Consider the following 21,274-nt stretch of genomic DNA (forward strand, 5'->3'; position numbering starts at 1 on the left):
AAAGACGTAATCAGATGTAAAATATAAATTGATGTTATTAATATTGAACAAGTAATGGAAATAAAATACCTTGGAATTGCATTGTCAAGCTACGGAGATCTGGAAGAATTAAGAAATCAAGCACAAAATCAAATAAACTGACAAGATGTCTTAATAACACTAGGGGAAGGGGGGTATGATGGGGTAGCTAAGGAAAATAACAAAAATACAACATTATATATTGATGGCACGTTACGTCATTAATCTAACTATGATTTGGTACAATCTTTGGAAAATCAACCTATCACATTTTTCAACAATTAGCCATTAATAAGAACATTATGAAAAACCATCTTGCCCCATACTATGGGGTATGATGGGGTAATGGAATTGGGGCATGATGGTGATGCTAATTAATTCTCACAAAACAAACAAAAATGTGTATTTGCTCCAGATCTTCATTGTCCACCCTAGCACAAGCATTGTGAGCTCAACATCCACAGGTCTGGCAGCCTACCCAGGGTTCTGACGATGTCACTTTATCTATGGCTGTTTTCATAGCATCTCTCGACCACTCTCCTCTTTTTGTTTTTTTTTTCTTGTAAGTATGTACCACGGTATTATCTAAAATAATAATCCAATGATATTTATTAAGAAATTTAAATTAACCCAGACTTACCACCAATGTCCCATCATGCCCCGCACCCAATACCCCATCTTGCCTCAAAAGGTAACTTTGAACAAAAAAAAAATTCACTAATTAAATGTTTAACGTATTCACACAAACAATATGCCATTATCAAAATAAGAATACTAGTAAACAACGATAAAAAAGACATTAATGAGGTGATCATAATTACCTTAAAATAACGATGGTTGTCCTTGCACAAAATTAGATCAACGGATCGCTAAAACAGTTTTCCGTTTGTAAACAAAAAACGTGTGCACTCTCATTCACGGTTTCTCTTGCAGGGACCGTTAATCGAATGACTCTTCCTATTGAGTTACTGCATGCTATTCACCAACGTGTAGTTTCTTGTTTGTGTGCGGTACCCCGTCTTACCACGAGACCCCGTCATGCCCCTCATTCCCCTATATGGCGAAACCAAAATATTAACACTGAGATGAGATCAAGAATTTATAAAGCCAGTGTAAGACCAATAATGACAGAGGCATCAGAAACAAGACCCGATACAGCCACAATATAAAGACTACTGAAAATTGCAGAGATGAGACTACTGAGAATAATTACAGAAAATACGCTGAGAAATCAAAAGAGGAGAGAAGCCATTGTGTGTGGTCAACAGAGCAAGAGATAAATCACCAATCGGTGGAAGAAGTATCAGCCGACCTCGAAAACGATGGAGTGACAACTTTCCATAGAGACATCAATCCGCCAATAAACAAGCAAAATTGCTTATCAAGAGGAAGAAGAAAAATAATTTTTAATCATTATTATTCTCGTTGTCTTTTTCCCTATGCAGGATTGGCTTCCCTAAGAAGATTTCTCCATAAGCTTCTATCTTGGGTTATATTAATATCAATTTCCTGTACCGACATGTTCTGTCCAAGAGTCTCCCGCGAGTCTTATTTGATCTTCCTTTTCTACCATTTCCAGGTAGATCGACAGATCAGCGATTCTTCATAGTCATGATAAACATTTCAACGTTGAATATTATCAAACCATCTTAAAATATGCTCTTTTATTTTGGCTTTAATTGGTGCCACCTCTAGAGTTCCCCTAATATACTCATTCCTAATTTTCTTCTTTTTTATCACTTCAATCATCCATCTGAATATTCTGATTTTCGCCACATGTATTCGTTATTCCTCTTTCTTTTTAACTGTCCAAGCTTAAGTTCGATAGGTACATCATAGCTGGTCTTATGGTTATTTTAGAGAATTTAACGTTCAGCTTCATTGAAATGTTTGTGTCACACAACACACCACTCGCTTCCTTCCACTTCATCCTATCCATCCTAATTCTACATGCATCTCCATCTATCTATTTCCCCATTATCCTGTAATGCCGATCCTAGATATCCTAAATTACTACTTTTCATAATCATTTCACCATCCAAAGATATCATTTTATTTGTAGTAACTCCATCTTTAAATGAACATTCCAAATACTCTGTTTTTGTGCTACTAAGTTGTAAGCTTGTTTTTAATATTAAAACCAAAATGACACTCTGTTCGTCTTGTTCTTCATAGTTTTACGCATCTATCAAAAATACAGTGGAACCTCGATAACTCGAATTAATCGGGACCACGGCCGATCCGGGTTATCGAAAATCCGGGTTAGCCGGAGAATATGGTAAAAATTAATAAAATACGGTATACTTACAGATAAACTCCGTTATAATTAAAATACGACTGTACTACACACGTTGTTCTGAAGCTATTTTAAATAGTTAATATATAATAGTTCCATTCTAAATAGTTAAAATTGTACTACACACAATACGGTCACAATCAGAACGATGTTATGTTATTTAAGAACAGTGGAGACTAAGACCATTGTTTAAAAAAGAATTTTTTTTATTTGAAATAAATAAAGGAATAACAGGTGCCTGTTGTTTCCGATAATCACAACAATGAACGTCGCTCTGCCGCCGTGTGCCATGAGTCATTTTTAATATCGTATAGTTCAAATTACACAAATACCCATTATCTCTCAAATATTATATTATATACATTTTTATTGTTGAAATGTTTGTCTGATGAAAATCGGTCCGGGTTAGCCAGAGTTCCGGGTTATCGGGGGCCGACTTATCGGGGTTCCACTGTAATACACACCTCAGATCACCTACTTCTCATAATAATTATAAGTGATCTGTGGTACACCCATATTGAAAAATTCTGAGATAGATACCAAAACATGTATGTATATTGTGTGTATTCTTCAGATAGTACAAGATTTTTGATTTTTTTTTTGCAGCTAACGCCCCCTTACAACTATTCTTATCCAAATCGTTACTTGGAGTGTTTACGATTAGAAGTGCTGAAGCTGAAGCCATAATATCAGAAACCTTCGAAAGCCTCTTGGATCAACACACAAGCGTTTGGAGCCTCATTCTGATGTGTAGCGAATATTTTTGTTTTTATTTGGACATTATCATTATTTTATTTTTGGCCGTTGTTACCTTCTTTACTGTTGCAGTAAAAACAGGTAAGGGTATATGTATAAAGGTTGCACTTATCATACGATTCTAATGTATTTTTTTATTCTTCCTACTTCCTATAATATTTACACCGCTTTTACCTTTGAATGCCTTTTTATTAGATAGATAAAATGTCACTCCATACATATCTCTTCGTTACATCTGTTGCAATTTTAATTAGTTTGTGCTTTCTCGTTCTACTCACTAGTAGAACTAACTGTTTTACTTCTTTTTTCTATATAGAATCCAGTCATTTATGCTTCTAGTTCGCCTTTGCCTGAAATTATTTTTCCCGTGACATTTCTGCCCATCTTCTTTTACACGTTTTGATTAATTTTGTCTTATCTGTGCAGTTGAGATTATAACCAGCCCCCACTATCTCTCTCTCCTATGGCGCTACAACCTAAGCGTTTGGCCACACGGGCGATTTTTTACGGCCGCCGTAAGAGCCGTAAAAATCAGCGCGAAAATGGGTCCCACGGTGAGAATAGTAGATGGCCAGACTGTTGCTGCGCGATATTTTACAGCTCAGTCTGGCCATCTACTATTCTCACCGTGCGACCCATTTTCGCGCTGATTTTTACGGCTCTTATGGCGGCCGTAAAAAATCGCCCGTGTGGCCAAACGCTTAGTAGGGTTCTAGCCTCTCCCTCAATATCTCCTTAGTATAGGTTCTCACCTCGTCTATTCACCTCTTCCTTGGTCGTCCTACTGGCCGTAGTGATGTTGATTATTACTTTCGAGCATTCGTTACAAATCGTTACTTTTGTATAAAGTAATCATTTACAGTATTCGTTACTTTGATTACTTTTGTTACTTTTCTATTTGAGGAAAGTTTTCTAGTAGTAGGATACTTTGATTACTATGATTATTCTTGTATTTGAGTATCGGTAATCATATCGAGAATCGCATTTCTCAGTATTTCGTATAAGTATAAGATCCGATATAACAACGACCTTCACCGATCTATTTAATGGATAGAAATTAAATGATATGTAATTGCTGCTCCACAATATCAGTAATCTTGAGTAATCCGTTTGCATCAATTAAGTTCCAAAAGCAAACCCTCGAAACTCTACATGACGTACCTTAGCAGTAACCCTGGGCACCCAGGTGCTCCAGAGGTCGGTTCTGATTGCATATTCGTGTTCAGTGACCCCAAGTACCCCGAAATAAGAAAATCTGGCCCTTAATATACTGATTTTAGCATGTTTATGCATTTTTCGATGCGTTTCGAGGCTGATTCGTGACACGATGCCGAAGAGACGCATAAAGAGGGCTGGAAGAGTTGGTGCAAATACAGATGCTTCCTCGATACAGCCATGCGGTGAAAGTTGTAATCACCGGCTTAAAGCAGATGAACAGCTTTGCCCTGTGAGACGAACTACCGTCGTTAATGAGCAATGGCAGCCCCAACAGTTATAAGACGCCCAAGAAGACGATCCATGTATAAAAAGAGTATTGGATTGGATGCGGCAAGGTGAGAGACCTAGTTGGCAAAACATTAGTGCATGTAGTCCGGAAGTCAAGGCCTACTGGAGCCAATGGAATTGCCTAGTACTAAAAGATGATCTTCTGTACAGAACCTTTGAGAACGATGATGGTACAGAATCGAAGCTTCAGTTGATTGTACCTAAAAGTAAAGTGTCAGAAGTATTGCGTCAATTGCATGACGGTACATCAGGTGGACACTTTGGTATTACGAAGACTCTGCAAAAGGTTCGAGAACGGTTCTATTGGGTGAACTGTAAAGATGATGTAAGAAGATGGTGCCGGAAATGTGAACTGTGTGCATCCGGTAATGGTCCAGTTGGTAAAAAGAGAGCACCCATGAGACAGTATAATGTTGGCAGTCCTATGGAAAGGGTAGCAATCGACATTGCAGGTCCATTTCCAGAAACTGATGCTGGAAATAAATACATCCTGGTAGCCACGGATTATTTTACGAAATGGACCGAGGCCTATGCATTACTGAATCAAGAAGCTGCTACCGTTGCAGAGGTACTTGTTAAAGAATTCTTCAGCCGATTTGGTGTTCCCTTGGAGATCCACTCCGACCAAGGGCGAAACTTTTAGTCAGCTCTTTTCCAAAACGTTTGTAAATTGATTGGTGCCAATAAGACCAGAACAACAACCCTGCATCCTCAATCAGATGGGATGGTCGAGAGGATGAACCGAACGATGGGTAAACACTTGTCCAAAGTTGTATCTGAACATCAGCGAGATTGGGACCAACACATTCATTTATTCCTGACGGCCTACCGCTCGGCCGTAAATGAAACTACAGGTCAAACACCAACCTGCCTGATGTTGGGTCGTGAAGTTCGTTTGCCCTGCGACCTAGAGTTTGGCTGCAGACCTTCCGAGGAACATGTTGCAGGCGAAGAATACGTCGACCGCCTGAAGTTACGAATGAACAACATTCATGAACTTGCCCGACAACACATCCAGATAGCCAGTGACAGAATGAAAGATCAATATGATTCTCGATGCAAGAATGAAAGCTTCGAAGTAGGTGATCTTGTCTGGCTTTATAATCCACAACGTCGTCGCGGCTTGTGTCCTAAACTGCAAAGACAATGAGAAGGTCCGTATGAAGTTAAGAAGAAAATAAATGACGTAATATACAAAATTAAGAAGTTGCCAAACGGTAAACCAAAAGTTATTCACATATATCGTCTTGCACCATATGCTGGCTCAAATGAAACAGAAGAAGCCCGAGTCCTCCAACAGGAGATGAAAGACGCCGCACAGCCAAGTTTTAATCAATTTATGTCAAATTACGCAGCGAGAGAGAGTGCTAGATTCGGCGTGACCACAGAAGTTCAGCAAGATCTGTTTGGTGTTCCAGAAAACGTCTCTCTAGCCCACTGTGTTGCCCAAGACCTCGAGATGACTAAAGGAATCTCGTCCGTATTCAATAGAAAGTTCGGCCGCCTGGACGAGTTAAGAAATCAACAACCTAAAATTGGAAGAGTACTGCGATGGGAAGATGGTCCTCGATCTTTGCTGTATATGGTGACCAGGAAGTCTTATACGGACACGCCAAGCTACGAGAACATATGGCGTGCTCTAACTAATTTGAAGAAAATCGTGTGTAATTATGACATCAAAGATTTGGCTTTACCAAAAATAGGCCATGCAGTAGAAAATCTGGATTGGAAGATTGTGAGAAGCATGCTTGAAGTGGTCTTCAGAGAAACTGGCGTACGAATTACTGTGTGTTGCATGAACCCGAAGATGTCGGATCCTTCAAAGACAGTAGACTGTTATTTCTTCTTGAAGGGTGTATGCAAAGCTGGAGAGTCGTGTAGATTCCGCCATCCTGGGCCTTCACCTAGAGTTGCTGATCGGGACGCTCAGATCTTAAGAGAGGAGCAGTGTAACGAAAGAGTTTCGAATCGGCGCAATAAACAGTCCCCGGCTTGGGAGAATTCCAACCGTCGGAATAACAGTAGCCGCGACGTCACAGAAGCGACGGCGCTGTGAGCGAAGATCTCCAGAATATTCATTAGGCCGAGGGATATGTAGACATTTCAAGAACAGGACCTATTGGCTATTTAAGCGGAGCGCGCTGTTATTAGAGTTTAGTCTTAAGCTAAAGTTGGTAAAGTAAACTTGTATAAATAAATAATAAAGTCGTAAATAAATACCCGAACGCTTGTTTTTGTTACAATACAATATACATAACAGGACATATATCGAAAAATGGTTACTCTCCACCTTTTGTGCTATCATAGAGACCATCTTCTTCTTCTTTGAGTACCGTACCCAAATTTTAGACGTGGGTAGCTTCCATAACAATTGGCCGATATCGTTCTCGATCTTGTGCGGCATGTAACAATTCATCTGCTGGAGCCAGTCCATTGACGAAGGTTGCGGAGCTATGAATATTTCTTTCTACCAATTACTCTTTATCCGTCGATCTTTCCATTAAGTATTAACTGCAGTATCCAGTATCTACTGCTTCTCACTATATGACCCAAATATTCAAGAAACCACATTATATGCCCCGGAGACCATCAAGAAAGGCATAATGTCCTCATTTTGTGTGCTTCTATTTTTAGATTCTTTTAACTCCATTTGTTTTTATTTGGTTTTAGATATTTCGCATATACAGTGGAACCTCGATAACTCGGATTAATCGGGACCACGGCCGATCCAGTTTATCGAAAATCCGGGTTAGCCGGAGAATATGGTAAAAATTAATAAAATACGGTATACTTACAGATATATTCCGTTATAATTGAAATACGACTGTACTACACACAATATGGTCACAATCGGAACAATGTTATGTCATTTAAGAACAGTGGAGACTAAGACCACTGTTTAAAAAATAATTTTTTAAAAAGTCTTTTAGTCTTTTTTAAACAATGCTAAGATAGTTTTAAATAAATAAAGGAATAACAGGTGCCTGTTGTTTCCGATAATCCGAGACAATGAACGTCGCTCTGCCGCCGTGTGCCATGAGTCATTTTTACTATCGTATAGTTCAAATATTAAATTACATACATTTTTATTGTTGAAATGTTTGTCTGATGAAAATCGGTCCGGGTTAGCCGGACTTTCGACTTATCGGGGTTCCACTGTACTTACATACATATATCGCAAAATAAAAAATGCTTTTGTAGATCATATAAACAATGTATACATTGGTCTAGCAGTGACACAGAGCATAATGCTCACGGAAACACTACACGTAGGTATAAGAGAAAATATAGAAGTATTAACACAGAACCCTGTGGTAAACAGAGCATTGGAATATACACAATTAGTGACAGAGAAAGTCAACGAAGCAACATTGGTTCCTAAAAACTGGCCGTATTGTGGAAAAATTGTTTTTAGAAATGTCTACATTAAAGATAACGATGGACACGGATCTTTTCTTAAAAATTTAAATTTGGTTCTTAAACCGGCAGAAAAGGTATGTGTTTTCTATTGGCACGTTGCGGGATTTAATAACTTTAGATAATGATAGGGGAGCAAAGTATGCTAAATGTGCAGTCACTCGAGCGTTATGGGGACCTATTAGGTTGTGAAGAGTAGGTCCTAAAACCAAAAAAAGTTTAGTGGAAACTTTCCATTTTTAATTTAATTTTCCATTTCCAACAATCGTTTTTTTAAATTATAGCGCCATCTATCCATAATTCGAAAAAATGTTTCTAATAAAAGTTACTTATTTTTACGTAAAGAATCCAAATCGGCAATAAAAAATGGGGCTCCCATTTAAGATTTTAAAGTAACCCCCCACCCCAGTGTTTGGTGCCATTCGATAGATTTTTCAAATATATTGAATAAGTGTATTTTTCATTTTTTCGATCTGATGTTCATTTCGCGAAATATTGCAGGATTAGTATTTAAAATTTTAAATTTACCCCCACCCCTCTCCGTGGGAAGTCGTGTTCGATATCATTCGATAGATTTTTGAAAACTATTGAGCACGTGTTTTTTAGTTTTTCGATCTGTCATTCATTTCGCGAAATATGTATTCGCTTTTTTCTTGTAAAACTTTGGGACTCACCCATTTCCTTACGCCCCGCTCAAATCGTCAGATTTTTGAAATATACACTGTTTTGCATGTACTTAACTTAGCTTATCTTAATCTGACGATTTCGAGTTTTTCTAAGGATAGATTTCTCTTTCGGTCCCCCCTTAACGAACTCACCTGCATTAAACCGACAGTGGTCGCTATATGAAATTTTCCCTCACAGTTTCAGAAAATTGCGCACAACTTTTTTTCTGGGAAATTATTCGCTCTGTAGTTCCTTCTAGTCTCCAAACTATCCTCCCTCGACAATCTAATAGAGGAATTGGTCCGAATATGGGCCCCCATTTGTTTTTCTATTGAAACTGGCTTGTTATATTTTTATAACAATGGCTAAATATCATTTATTCATGCTATAAAACCTTGAAAAAAAAACTGCTAAGTATATATTTTTTATAATAAAGTTTATTTATGTTAGGGGAATAATATGATGTGGGCGTATTTTTCTAACAAGGCAGGCTGTCTGAAATATGGGCCTCATTCAAAAACTAACAAACTTTTCTTTTGACAACAAAAATGCGAAATAATCTAGCTAACAATGTATATTTAAAGAATAACAAACATATCTGTGAAAAAATTAAATAAAATTATCTGCAAAAATCGCAAACGTAAGAGTCTTTTTCAGCTCCGGAACATTGTTCGTGTGCCCAGAGATTGCACATTAAACATTTAACCCACGTTTCTCCGCTAGTATCATCATATTAGTTTATTATCAGTTGTACAGTCGGTTACTGTATCAGAGTTTAGTCACAAATTGCTATATCCTAGTTTAGTTTTGTTGCGTATACCGAAAAGCAAAGAACACGTTTTAAAACGTTTTAAACATTTGTGTGAAAAGATGACATCTAAATTAAGGCTATGGATCGCACCTTATTCGGAACTTTCTCTAGAAGGAGATGGAGCATTTTGTAAACCATGCGGTAAATCGGTAAGTTTTATTTTTTCTCTTTTTTTCTCGTCCCACAACATAACTACATTCTAAAGCGGTTTTAGAATTCTAATTATTTTTTTTTTAATTCTCAGATTTCAAGTAGAAAAAAGTACTTTATTGACCAGCATTGTGGAACCCCACTTCATAAACGTAATTTGGAAAAATAAATTCCTCTAAGTTAGCCCAAATATCTCTGCGGGATAGTTTAAGCAGGTCAAAAAAAAGGAGGAAGACGCATTTAAATTTGATTTATGCCAGATGATGATTGCATCCAACATTCCTCTATATAAAGTTAATAACCCTAGTTTTAAATGCTTTTTCGAAAAATATCTTAATAAATCCTTACCGGACGAGAGTACATTGAGAAAACATACTGTGGAAAAATGTTATGTGGAATGTATTTCAAAAATTAAGCGGGAGTTAGAGGGCAATTTTTTGTATATTATCGTGGATGAAACGACAGATGTATGCGGCAGGTATATAGCTAATTTAATGATTGGAATTTTGAACGAAAACTTTGCGAGAAAACCTTATTTAGTTGCCGTTAAAGAATTGGAAAAAACAAACAATTTAACAATAAGTCGATTTATACAAGATAGTTTAACAAACCTCTTTTTACCCAACCCTATACCAGTGAATAAAATAGTTTTAATGCTTTCAGATGCTGCGGCATATATGTTAAAAGCTGTTGTTAATTTAAAGATTTTTTATCCTAATTTAATTCATTGCACTTGTGTAGCCCACGGGGTAAATAGAATTGCTGAAGAAATAAGAAATCTGTTTCCGTTGGTAAATAATTTTATAAATTTTATGAAAAAAGTTTTTGTAAAGGCTCCGTTGAGGGTGCAAATATATAAAGAAAGACTTCCCGGTGTCCCTTTGCCACCTAAACCAGTAATTACAAGGTGGGGAACCCGGCTCGAAGCAGTTTTTTTACTTTGAACACTGCAATGAAATAGAATTACAGTGGAACCCCGTTAACTCGGATTAATCGGGACCGCGGCCGATCCGGGTTATCGAAAATCCGGGTTAGCCGGAGAAAATGGTAAAAATTAATAAAATATGGTATGCTTACAGATAAACTCCGTTATAATTGTCACACAGACACTGGTCAACCACGTTCGCATTCCACACAAAACCACACATACAAAGCTTTATACATACATTAGCTTTGCACCGATTGTCCAAACTGTCTTTTGTTATCATTTTGAAAAAAATTTCTTCGATTTTAGTTCTATTTTTCTTCCAATCCGATACTGTAGATGTACAGACACCATATAATGCTGCACGATTCACCTTTATCAATTCTACTTATTTGCCATTGTCACTTCAACATTTTTACGTTTTGTTGCCCTTATAGACAAAAGACACGCACACAAAATCTGAATAGATTTACGAACGATTACAGAACGGCGAACAATACGACTTTACTACACACAATACCGTCTCTGATGTTATGTTATTTAATAACAGTGATGACTAAGACCATTGTTAAAAAAAGAATTTTATTAGTCTTTTCTAAACAATGCTAAGACAGTCAAATTACACAAATACCCATTATCTCTCAAATATTATATTACATAGAGTTGGTACAAAACCTCGTGAACCTTGAAAATGCGTATGTATAACCGAAATAAAATGAAGCCAAAAACATACGACTATTTTATTTGCTGCGAATTGCGCGACAGGGTCCCATCTGCACCCTGATATTTTCAGTAATGTCGGATTCAATCGTTTCGTTCGTATATTGACGTCACCAAGTGAATGAATTAGGTTCACGAGATTTTGTAACAGCAATACATTTTTATCGTTGAAATGTTTGTCTGATAAAAATCGGTCCGGCTTAGCCGGAGTTCCGGGTTATCGGGGGCCGACTTATCGGGGTTCTACTGTAGTTATGTCAGAATTTGATGATGACATTTCCGAAGCCATTCGCGAAGCAAAAAAATATTAAAAAATCCCAAATTGAAACAGGAACTCGCTTATATCAATGACAATTATAAATTAATAGTTACCACAATTACCATATTAGAAAAACAAGAGATAAATTTATGTGAGTCAGTAAAATTAATAGATAATTTAAAGACGAAAATTGAATCGGCACCTGGAAGTAACGGTCAATTAATTTAAAAAAAAAATGAAATATGTTTTCGACAAGAATTAAGGTTTTTCGTTTTTATCTAATGTTGCTGTAGTTTTGAATGGGACATTTTCCGAGGAATTACAAATTATGCCAGATTTATTATCCGCTCTGAAATATGCTTCAATTACATCTGTTGATGTCGAACGTTCGTTTTTAATGTACAAATTAATTTTAAGTGATCGAAGACATAGTTTTAAGACCGAAAATTTTGAAAAACATTTAGTTGTTTCTATTAATGATAAAATTTTAAGTGGTTACAATGTTTAATTATTAATTAACAGTTATTCAGTTACTAGTTTATTTATACTAATGTTATGATTATGATGTGTAAATATACCTGCCTTAAGTTAATATTACGTTAATTCACTTTGTACAATAAATAATAAGTTATATTCCTTTATTGCCTATATTTTGCCTAAATGTTAATATTCCTGCCTTTTTTAATAAAAATCTTTGCCTATATAGGCGCCTTTTTCTTCAATTTTTGTTGCCTATAAATCCGAGCTTTAATCATCAGAAAACTGTTGTTCACAAAATAGACATGTGGCGTCATTCAGGTGAAGACTGTCCTATCTGTTCTACGTCAAGGTCTTCGTCAGCGGGCAAAAATTTCTCTTCTTCTCCTTCATCCAAACTGAATTTGGTTTTGATTTTTTTTTTGGGTTTCTTAACATTTTCTTTCGGCTCTACGGCAGAAACTATTCGCTTCCCCTTTCCTTGCTTGTCCTTTACATTTTCTTTTGATTCAACTGAAAATACTGTTCTCTTCCCCTTTTCTTCTTTAGATTTTTGTATATTCTCAACTGATAACTAATGGTCCGATTTATACGGAGATAAAGTTATAACTTGAGAACGAGAAGTTTTCCTTCCTCTTTAAGACGCACGATTCGTAACTGATGGGACAGGTGAAAGAACGAATGGATTCATGAATATTTTTTAACAGTATTCTGGCACAGTTGTTGCGTTCGTTGTGATCTTTAATTGTCAATCTGAGTCTTTAGAATGACTTGCTACTTGATCTTCTGAACGAACTGTTATATTTTCTGCAGAACTCGTTTCTGCAAGGTCACTGGTCAATCGTCAATCCTTTCAAATAAGTTTCAGGCGAGTTACAGGTTTTCTCAGATTCAAGTTTCTCAGCACTGAAACCAGCATCAGAAAAATGGTTATATTTATTGGCCCTATTCCTGTTACTTTAAACCCATTGTTAGCTATATCTGCCGACTGGCATTTCCGAAATGCTTTTTCCAATTGTTCTGCTAGATCTATGCTGGCGGTCTGAATATAGGCCCCTAGCCCATATTTACGTCACACAAGGGGCCCATATTTCAAAATATGTACGTTCAGGAAAAATATAAACTTATGATTTTGTAACTATTCTTTGTTCATAATCTACATTAAAACCCTTTTCCTCCTTTTTTCTGTCACACAAGCATAATATATCAATTCCGAAATAATGTCGATTAACACAAATATCACTTAATATACATTTACCCAATAAAATTTTTTCAAGAGTCAAAATCAAACGGTCGACACTGTGTAACAACAACATATTTACTGGTGATGGAATCTGTAAATATATGACAAGAGAGGGGCTTTCTGGTATATTTGGGCATTTTCTGACTACTCGTTTCATAGATAGTGTGTGGGCCCATATTAAATGCATAGCCCATATTCGGACCAGTTCATCTAGACTTGTCTGCTCGGATAGTGACTCAGTTGACCTAGTATCACCAGATTGTTAAGTCAGTGCGCTTCATGTGAGACATTCTCTCATCGCGCGACCACCGGCGCCACCAACTTTGTATAAAAATTAATTTTATTTTTCCACTTAAAACCTGAAATAATATCGTTTTATAATGTAATAAAAGGCGCCGTGGATGTGGTCGATGAAATGAAACCCTATATTTTGTTTCACGGGTTAGTTGTAGATGGCCACTTACCATTATTTTCAATGTTAAATATTGGCGGCATCGACAGTCACATTGTACATATATAAAGATAATAATAATAAAACCGAAGAACGTCGTATGTTTTTAAATGAATTGGCTTTATCATTGATGAAACCTCATCTTATAAATCGTTCGACAATTCCAAACTTAACTTTAAGCCTTCGGAATTCTATTGCAAGAATTGCCAAAATAACATTACCGAATTCGTCACAACCTGGGTTCTACTGAAGCGTTTTCTCGACAGGTAATACCTATAGAAAAAAATCGTAACTATTTCCTGCGTAGGATCTGGCGGCCATTTATATTTATAAACAATTAACCGTCAAAAATGGCATTTCCCCCTTTTTTTCAAATCAATGGAGAACAGTAAAACTTTTGATTTTTTTAGTACAAATATCTTCGAGATTATGGAAAAATCTTTAAAATGACGTATTACAAAGTTTGATATACTCATTTATTGTTAATTTAATTACGAAAAAAGGTCGGAATTGCAAAAAAAATATTGTCGCAATACCTGTATTAAAAATTAGTATACAGCTTTGAAATTTTTGTTAAATAAGGGTTCTTTGGTGCTTAATGTGTGATAAAAATTTCAAAGGGATTCATTCAATTGTTTAAATTTTATTCAAATTGTTTATCCCAGAGAGCATTTTTTTGCAATAACATAAGTCAGAAAAAAATGACGTAAGAACCATTTCACAGGTGTCAAATGAAAGAGCATGAGCTACATTTTCAACATGGTTTAAAAAAGTGAATAAAAAATGCATTTATTAGTAATAAATAATTATGCAAAAGTATCGTAAATTTTTTTAAAAATTTTTGAATAACTTCTTCCAAAAAAAATAACTTTTTTACCCTGTTTTAAGTGTACAGCTGCCAAGTAATGTTATTTATATCATAATTGATAAAAAAATTGCAATAAATATATATAATTTCTTATATAACAAAATAAAAAGTTTATAAGGAAAGATTTACAATACTTTTGCATAATTATTTATTTCTAATAAATGCATTTTTAGTCACTTTTTTTAAACCAACTTGACAACATAGCTCATGCTCTTTCATTTGACACCTGTGGAATGGTTCTAACGTCATTTTTTTTTCTGACTTATGTTATTGCAAAAAAAATGCTGTCTCGGATAAACAATTTGAATAAAACTTAAACAATTGAACGAATCCCTTTGAAATATTTATCACATATTAAGCATCAAATAACCCTTATTTGACAAAAATTTCAAAGCTGTACACTAATTTTTACAACAGTTATTGCGAAAATATTTTTTTTGCGATTCCGACCTTTTTTCGCAATTATATTAACAATAAATTAGTATATCAAACTTTGTAATACGTCATTTTAAAGCTTTTTCCATAATCTCGAAGATATTTGTACTAAAAAAACCATAAGTTTCCCTGTTTTCCATTGATTTGAAAAAAAAAAGTGAAACATGCCATTTTTTGTCACTTATTTGTTTATAAATAAAAATGGCCGCCAGATCCTACGCAGGAAATAGTTACAATTTGCTCTTATAGGTATTACCTGTCGAAAAAATGCTTCAGTACCCTGGCTGTTCAAGTGTCATGGAAAAAACCTTATTAATGGGCCATTCCACGAACATACGCCTGTTTTGGATTACTTCGGCAACGAATATTTGACTGTGCAACATAAGAAGTACGAAAGTAAATGGCGCTAATAATTATTCCAATAAACAACAATGTAATTTGCAATTTACTTTCGTTCTTCTAATTTTGCACAGTAAAATATTCGTTGTCAAAGTAATCCAAAAGAGGCGTATGTTCGTGGAGTAGGGATACCTTGGACTAATATACTTGTGTAAAGTGCGGTGCCGTAAATTATGAAGTTACGGAGATTAATCAATATTGGTTTAATTCCGATCATTTTTTTTATCTTATCATATTATTATGTAGATTATGTTATATTATTATGTTCTTATTATTAGTTAATAATAAAAAAAGTTTAAAATCTGTTTTAAAAATTGTATTTTGTAAAAAAGGCAAAAGTTGGATATGTGAGAGAAAACATCACGCGCGACCACTCGCGTAAAACCTACCTAGCGACCAATGCCGGGTTAGGAACCAATATATGGTATAGGTACATTTTCAGGATACAAGGTTTCTCCCCATGTAATAATCTGACGCGCTCTGGTAACTGCAAAAATCCCCACTTGGGCTCCCTTACCATAATGTACAGAGTGAGTTTGAGTTTTATATATGGGATGCCTCAATTATTATCTCGGAAAGGGCTTATACAGGTTTTATAGGTTTTTTATATACATTGTTGTTAGATCTTCTGATTTTCTCTAAATATAATGAACTTTCTTATTCCAAATGAAACACCCTGTATATTTTGGCGTTTTTAAGTCCTTATGCTGGGGCCACACAAACGTTAACGTTTAATGTTCATTATCATATTAATTTAAACACCAAAAATTATGTGTATTAAAGTGTCATTTTTTATGTTTCGTATCTCCCAAAACAGTTTTCGGATTTAAGTAATTTTTTTAATATGTTATAGCCTTATTCTTTAACAATATCGCTGTAATAGTGTTGTTGCTACACAGGTAAATTGTCATTGTATACCGGATGTACCAAATTAACTGTGTTTTTTCTCAATGTTCACAACACCCTGTCGAATATTCTAGCCTTTATAGAATACTCGAATTAAAACCCAATTATAGCCTCAGGTTTTCTTAACATTCTGTTGTTTGATTTATTCGCTTGCAGTACCGGCGCTAGGGTATAAGGCGCCCGCCTGCAAAAGAAGCATAGGCGCCCTTCGGTTTCCTTTAAATTAGTATTTTGTATAGCACCGGCAGAGAAAAAGCTTATTTTGGCGCCCCCCAAACAGGGGCGCCCGCCTGCAGTGCATCCCTTGCAGGCCCGTTATCGCCGGCCCTGTTCGCTTGTGTTGGATAATAAAAAGTTAGGGACTTCAACAACTAGGCATGTTCTTCATAAATACAGGGTGTTTCCAAATAAGTGCGGCAAACTTTAAGGGGTAATTCTGCATAAAAAATAATGACCGTTTGCTCTATAAACATATGTTCGAAAATGCTTCGTTTCCAAGATACGGGATGTTGAATTTTCTCTTACAAACTGACGATTTATCTATTGCACTAAAACCGGTTGAGATATGCAAATGAAATTTGGTAGGTTTTAAGAGGTGGTTGTTACGCATTTTTTAACATACAATTAAAAATTTTATATTCACCATTGACGTGCATACGGGTAATATTACCCGGTCATAATTGGTGGCTAGGGCTCTAATTTTTTTTCTCTGTTGTGTATTTTATCAAACACTATTTTAATTTTTTTCAGATTTTTCCGTAAGATTCGCCTCCTTAAAAAAATCCAAAAAACTGTTTTTTTGTGGGGTTTTTGGGTGGTTGAACGTATTAAACAATAAAAAAATTAACCTTTTTCGGTCCATCTTTGACATAGGCCTCCCCAATCCTTTTCTATTTTTCTGTCTGTCGCTACAGTTATCCACCTAGAGCCCACGTGATTCTTGATATCATCTGTCCATCTCATTTGGGGCCTTCCTCTGCTTTGTTTATATTCCCACGATCTCCAATTTATAAGAATTTTGTTCCATCGGTCTTCTTTTTGTCTTATAGTATATCCGGCAAATCTCCATTTCAATTTTGCAACTTCTTGTCTAACTTTGGTTTTCTCTTTTATTCACTCGTCTCTCTTTTTATCCATTAGTCTTATGTTCAACATTTGCCGTTCCTTTGCTCTTTGCGTTTTTATTATTTTGTTCATGTTTGTTTCTGTATGTAAACGTCCACGTTTGGGAACCATAAGTGAGAACAGGGAGTACACATTAATTATATACCTTGGTCCTAAGATGTTGTGGATATCTTTTGTTTTTAAGGATGTAGCTTAGTTTGCCAAATGCCGCCGATATCAGTCTAATTCATCTTTTGATCTCTACAATGGGTAGCGGGTAGTCCCCCGGTAGTTGGATTCTATTGGATAGTCCTATCAGGAAAAGTGAATCAATCCCTGCCCCCACAGATTCCATAAGCTGCTTGACCCGGGAAGCTAGCACCTGCTAAGGTGCTAGGGTCACCCTTGATTTTAGGGATAGTATAAGATCACAAACCAGTAGTGTCTGTCTCAGAATGAGAGGCTACAAACAGCGTCTGGTCCAGAATGTGCGGCTGAATAAGAAGTCACCAACCCGCATGGCAAGCATGGTGTTTTAACTGCCATTACCCCCCTCTATACCATCTATCCATATACATAATATACAGTGAGGACGATTGAGTTGGAATAAATTCATTATCTCGAGAATGGGGGAATTTGAAGAAAAATCCTGACTCAGGTTTATTTTTAAATTATGACTTTTCGGCATATAATATATTTGGCATATAATATATGATATATTATATATCATACTAGTGATGTCATCCATATGGCCGTTATGACGTAATCGATGATTTTTTTAATTAGAGTAGGCGTTGCGTGATATCTCATTTGAAAGGTTATTTAATTTTCTATTCAGTAATATAAACATTAACATAATTATTTATACAGGGTGTACAAAAAACATTTTTTATTAAATTAATTTATACAAAAAGAAGAATATAGTCAATGTATTTAATTCAAAATACATTTAACTGCTGTCATAAAAATAGGTAATAATATTTATTTCATAAATAAACATTGCTTTTCGCTTAAATTCAATGTTCAATCCGCTGAGAGACAGGTGGCTGGCAGTTTTAACATTGAATTTAAGCAAAAATCAATGTTTATTTGTCAAATAAAAATTTCTTTATGTTTTCTGACCGCACTCAAATATATTTTAAAATAAATGAAAATTACAAATAGGTATTCTTCTTTTTGTCTCAAGTAATTTAATTCAAACAATTTTTTTGGACACCTTGTAAAATAATTATTGTTAACGTTTGTGTTACTGAATAGAGTATTAAATAAGTTTTCGAATGAGCTATCACACAACCCCTATTCTCATTTAAAAAAGTCATCGATTACGTCATCACGCCCAGATGGATGGCGTCACTAGTGGGGTATATATGCCAAAAAGTCATAATTTAAAAATACAAATCGACCTCTCTCAAGATTTCTCTTCAAATTCGCCCCTTGTCGAGATACTGAATTTATTCCAACTCAAACATCCTCACTGTATATTTATAAAATATACAGGGTGTATCAAAAATACAGGTCATAAATTAAATCACATATTCTGGAACCAAAAATATTTCGATTGAACCTAACTTATCTTATTACAAATGTGCACCTAAAAAAAGTTAAAGCCCTTTGAAATTACAAAGTGAAAATTGATTTTTTCCAATATATCGAAAAATAGAGAGTTTTATTGAAAAGTCACATGTGGCATTCTTATGAAAGGCACATTTAAAATAAATATAGTGAAATTTGTGCACCCCATAAATATTTAATGGGGGTTTCGTTCCCTTAAACCCCCCCAAACTTTTGTGTACGTTCCAATTAAATCATTATTGTGGTACCATTATTAGTTAAACACGATGTTTTTAAAACTTTTTTGCCTCTTTGCACTTTTTCGAAAAGCCAGTTTTTTTCGAGATATTTTGAATATTTATCAAATCCACCACATACTTGTATATGGTTAGGTAAGTAGGGGAGAGTTGGACAAAACGGGATACCTAACTTTATTTGACTCATAACTCTTTGACTATGCCATTAATATTTACTTCTTCTTAACTGTAACTTCTTCATTGGTCACTTCGTATGTTTAAGTATAGTTACGCCTAAATAGTGTGACGATAACGTTGAAAAAGTCAATTTTTTAAAAAATGGCAAAGTATCCCGTTTTATCCACCTGGTCGGGTAAAACGGGATGTTTTTTGAATGTGAATAAAGACGATACTGAAGTTAAATATATTGACTTGAAAAATAAAACATTCATATAACATTAATATTAAATAAATTTATAGTTTAAAACCGACAAAAATCGCATGAATATGGCTCACCATCATTATCTACCCCGACGCAAGCTTCGTGAGCCCAAAGTCGACATTGCTCACACATTACCCAACCATCATCTGATTTTGATTTGTAATACAGTTCCGAGCAATAAATGCAAACTTCGTCTTCGTCTTCATCATCTGAACTGCTATCCCTTTTGTTTCTTTCTCTTTTTTCTTTTCTTGCTTTTGGAACATATTTATTATTTTTTCCTTTGCTTTTCCAATCTTGTTTTTTTTTAATTTGGTTTTGGTTTCTTCATGAGCTTTTTACCTATAGACCTCTCCAGTTTTTCTTTATAAGGTGTTGAGGTTAACACAGCTGTTTTTCCTGTCCTTTTACCATTAGGGTTAATTTTTCTTTCTGCGTGAGGAAGGGCAACTAGTTCTTTGGGAGTGACTTGAAATTTATTGACAGAGTACGAACAAGAGGGTATTGCATTAGCATAGAACTTCTTGCAAGAAAGAGGGGGAGGAGTAAAATCACCTTAAGAGATTTTTGTGGTGTAAAAGTATCTGAAGATAATATACATATTTGGAGAATTCTCATTTTCTGCATCACCATCAACTTGGTTTTGTGATAATGGTGGTGTACGAGGTGCAGAGCGCCAATTATTTTCTAAAACGGGACCAATCATCGTATCGTTCATCGGTGTTTCTGTGGTTTCAGCTGGTTCAAACATCCAGTCTTCAAAAATTTCTGTATTGAGAGGTTGAATGCCAGTCTTTCTAAACCTATTCACAGCGGTTTGGTTGCTAGCAGCTTTCATATATGCGTTTCCGAAAAGTTTTCTTATTTGGGGGACTGTTATTGGTCGACCTGGATGTTGCTGCAACCATTTTTAAACTTCTGACGTATAATAAGTGCTGAGTGGTGACATGAAACTGACGTCTAGACGCTGAAATCGATGCGTGATATGCGGAGGGAAGCACAACATTACCACACCAATATATCTCTAGCTTTCTCTATGACATCAATATTTTTTGTGTGGGTCGTATGTCCGTCCAAAAGTAAAAGAACAGGATGTTCTTTGGAGGGTGTTGAAAACTCAATAAAATGACTAAACCAATTAGGAAAAAAATTTTTGCATCCATTCTGATAAATGATAGAAAGCTTTACTGACAGGTGGAGCATCATCTATCAGCTCAGGTTTTGCTCTGGACCTGGGAAAAATGAAGGTAGGCGACATAAATACACCAGAAGCACTCATGGAAATATCTACAGTAACAAGAATACCGTGTTCAGCTGAAGATATACACCCAACTTGCCTTTTCCCACGCAATTACAAACATTTCGATCTTTTCTTTGGCACAGTCATTATACCCGTTTCGCCAACGTTGTAAATCCGTTCGGATGGTATTTTATATTTGTCAAACACCCCAGTAAACAAGAGAAAATAATTTTTTACGGCAGGCCTATTGAAACCCATGGCTCTAGCTAGAGATGTTGGCTAAGGAGTACGAAGTTTACCGGTTGGATGTTGTTTTAGAAAGCTGTATAACCAAGCTTTACCGGTCATTTTTGTGTCTCTATTAAATGGATTATCTAATCCATTGCGTTAAGCTAACT

At 35.6% G+C, this 21,274-nt stretch overlaps 1 protein-coding gene across 1 annotated transcript in view; it reads left to right on the forward strand.

The window, feature by feature from the left end:
• The window catches only part of LOC114334875 (ATP-binding cassette subfamily C member 4-like), a 202,312-nt gene that overhangs the window by 133,587 nt on the left and 47,451 nt on the right, over positions 1 to 21,274 (forward strand). Inside the window, exons 15-16 of the mRNA XM_050647075.1 lie at positions 2,921 to 3,151; positions 7,778 to 8,070. Coding sequence (XP_050503032.1) covers positions 2,921 to 3,151; positions 7,778 to 8,070 — 524 coding nt within the window. The remainder of the gene's footprint in view (positions 1 to 2,920; positions 3,152 to 7,777; positions 8,071 to 21,274) is intronic.

The sequence above is a fragment of the Diabrotica virgifera genome, chromosome 3, assembly GCF_917563875.1.
Source record: "Diabrotica virgifera virgifera chromosome 3, PGI_DIABVI_V3a".
Taxonomy (NCBI): domain Eukaryota; kingdom Metazoa; phylum Arthropoda; class Insecta; order Coleoptera; family Chrysomelidae; genus Diabrotica; species Diabrotica virgifera.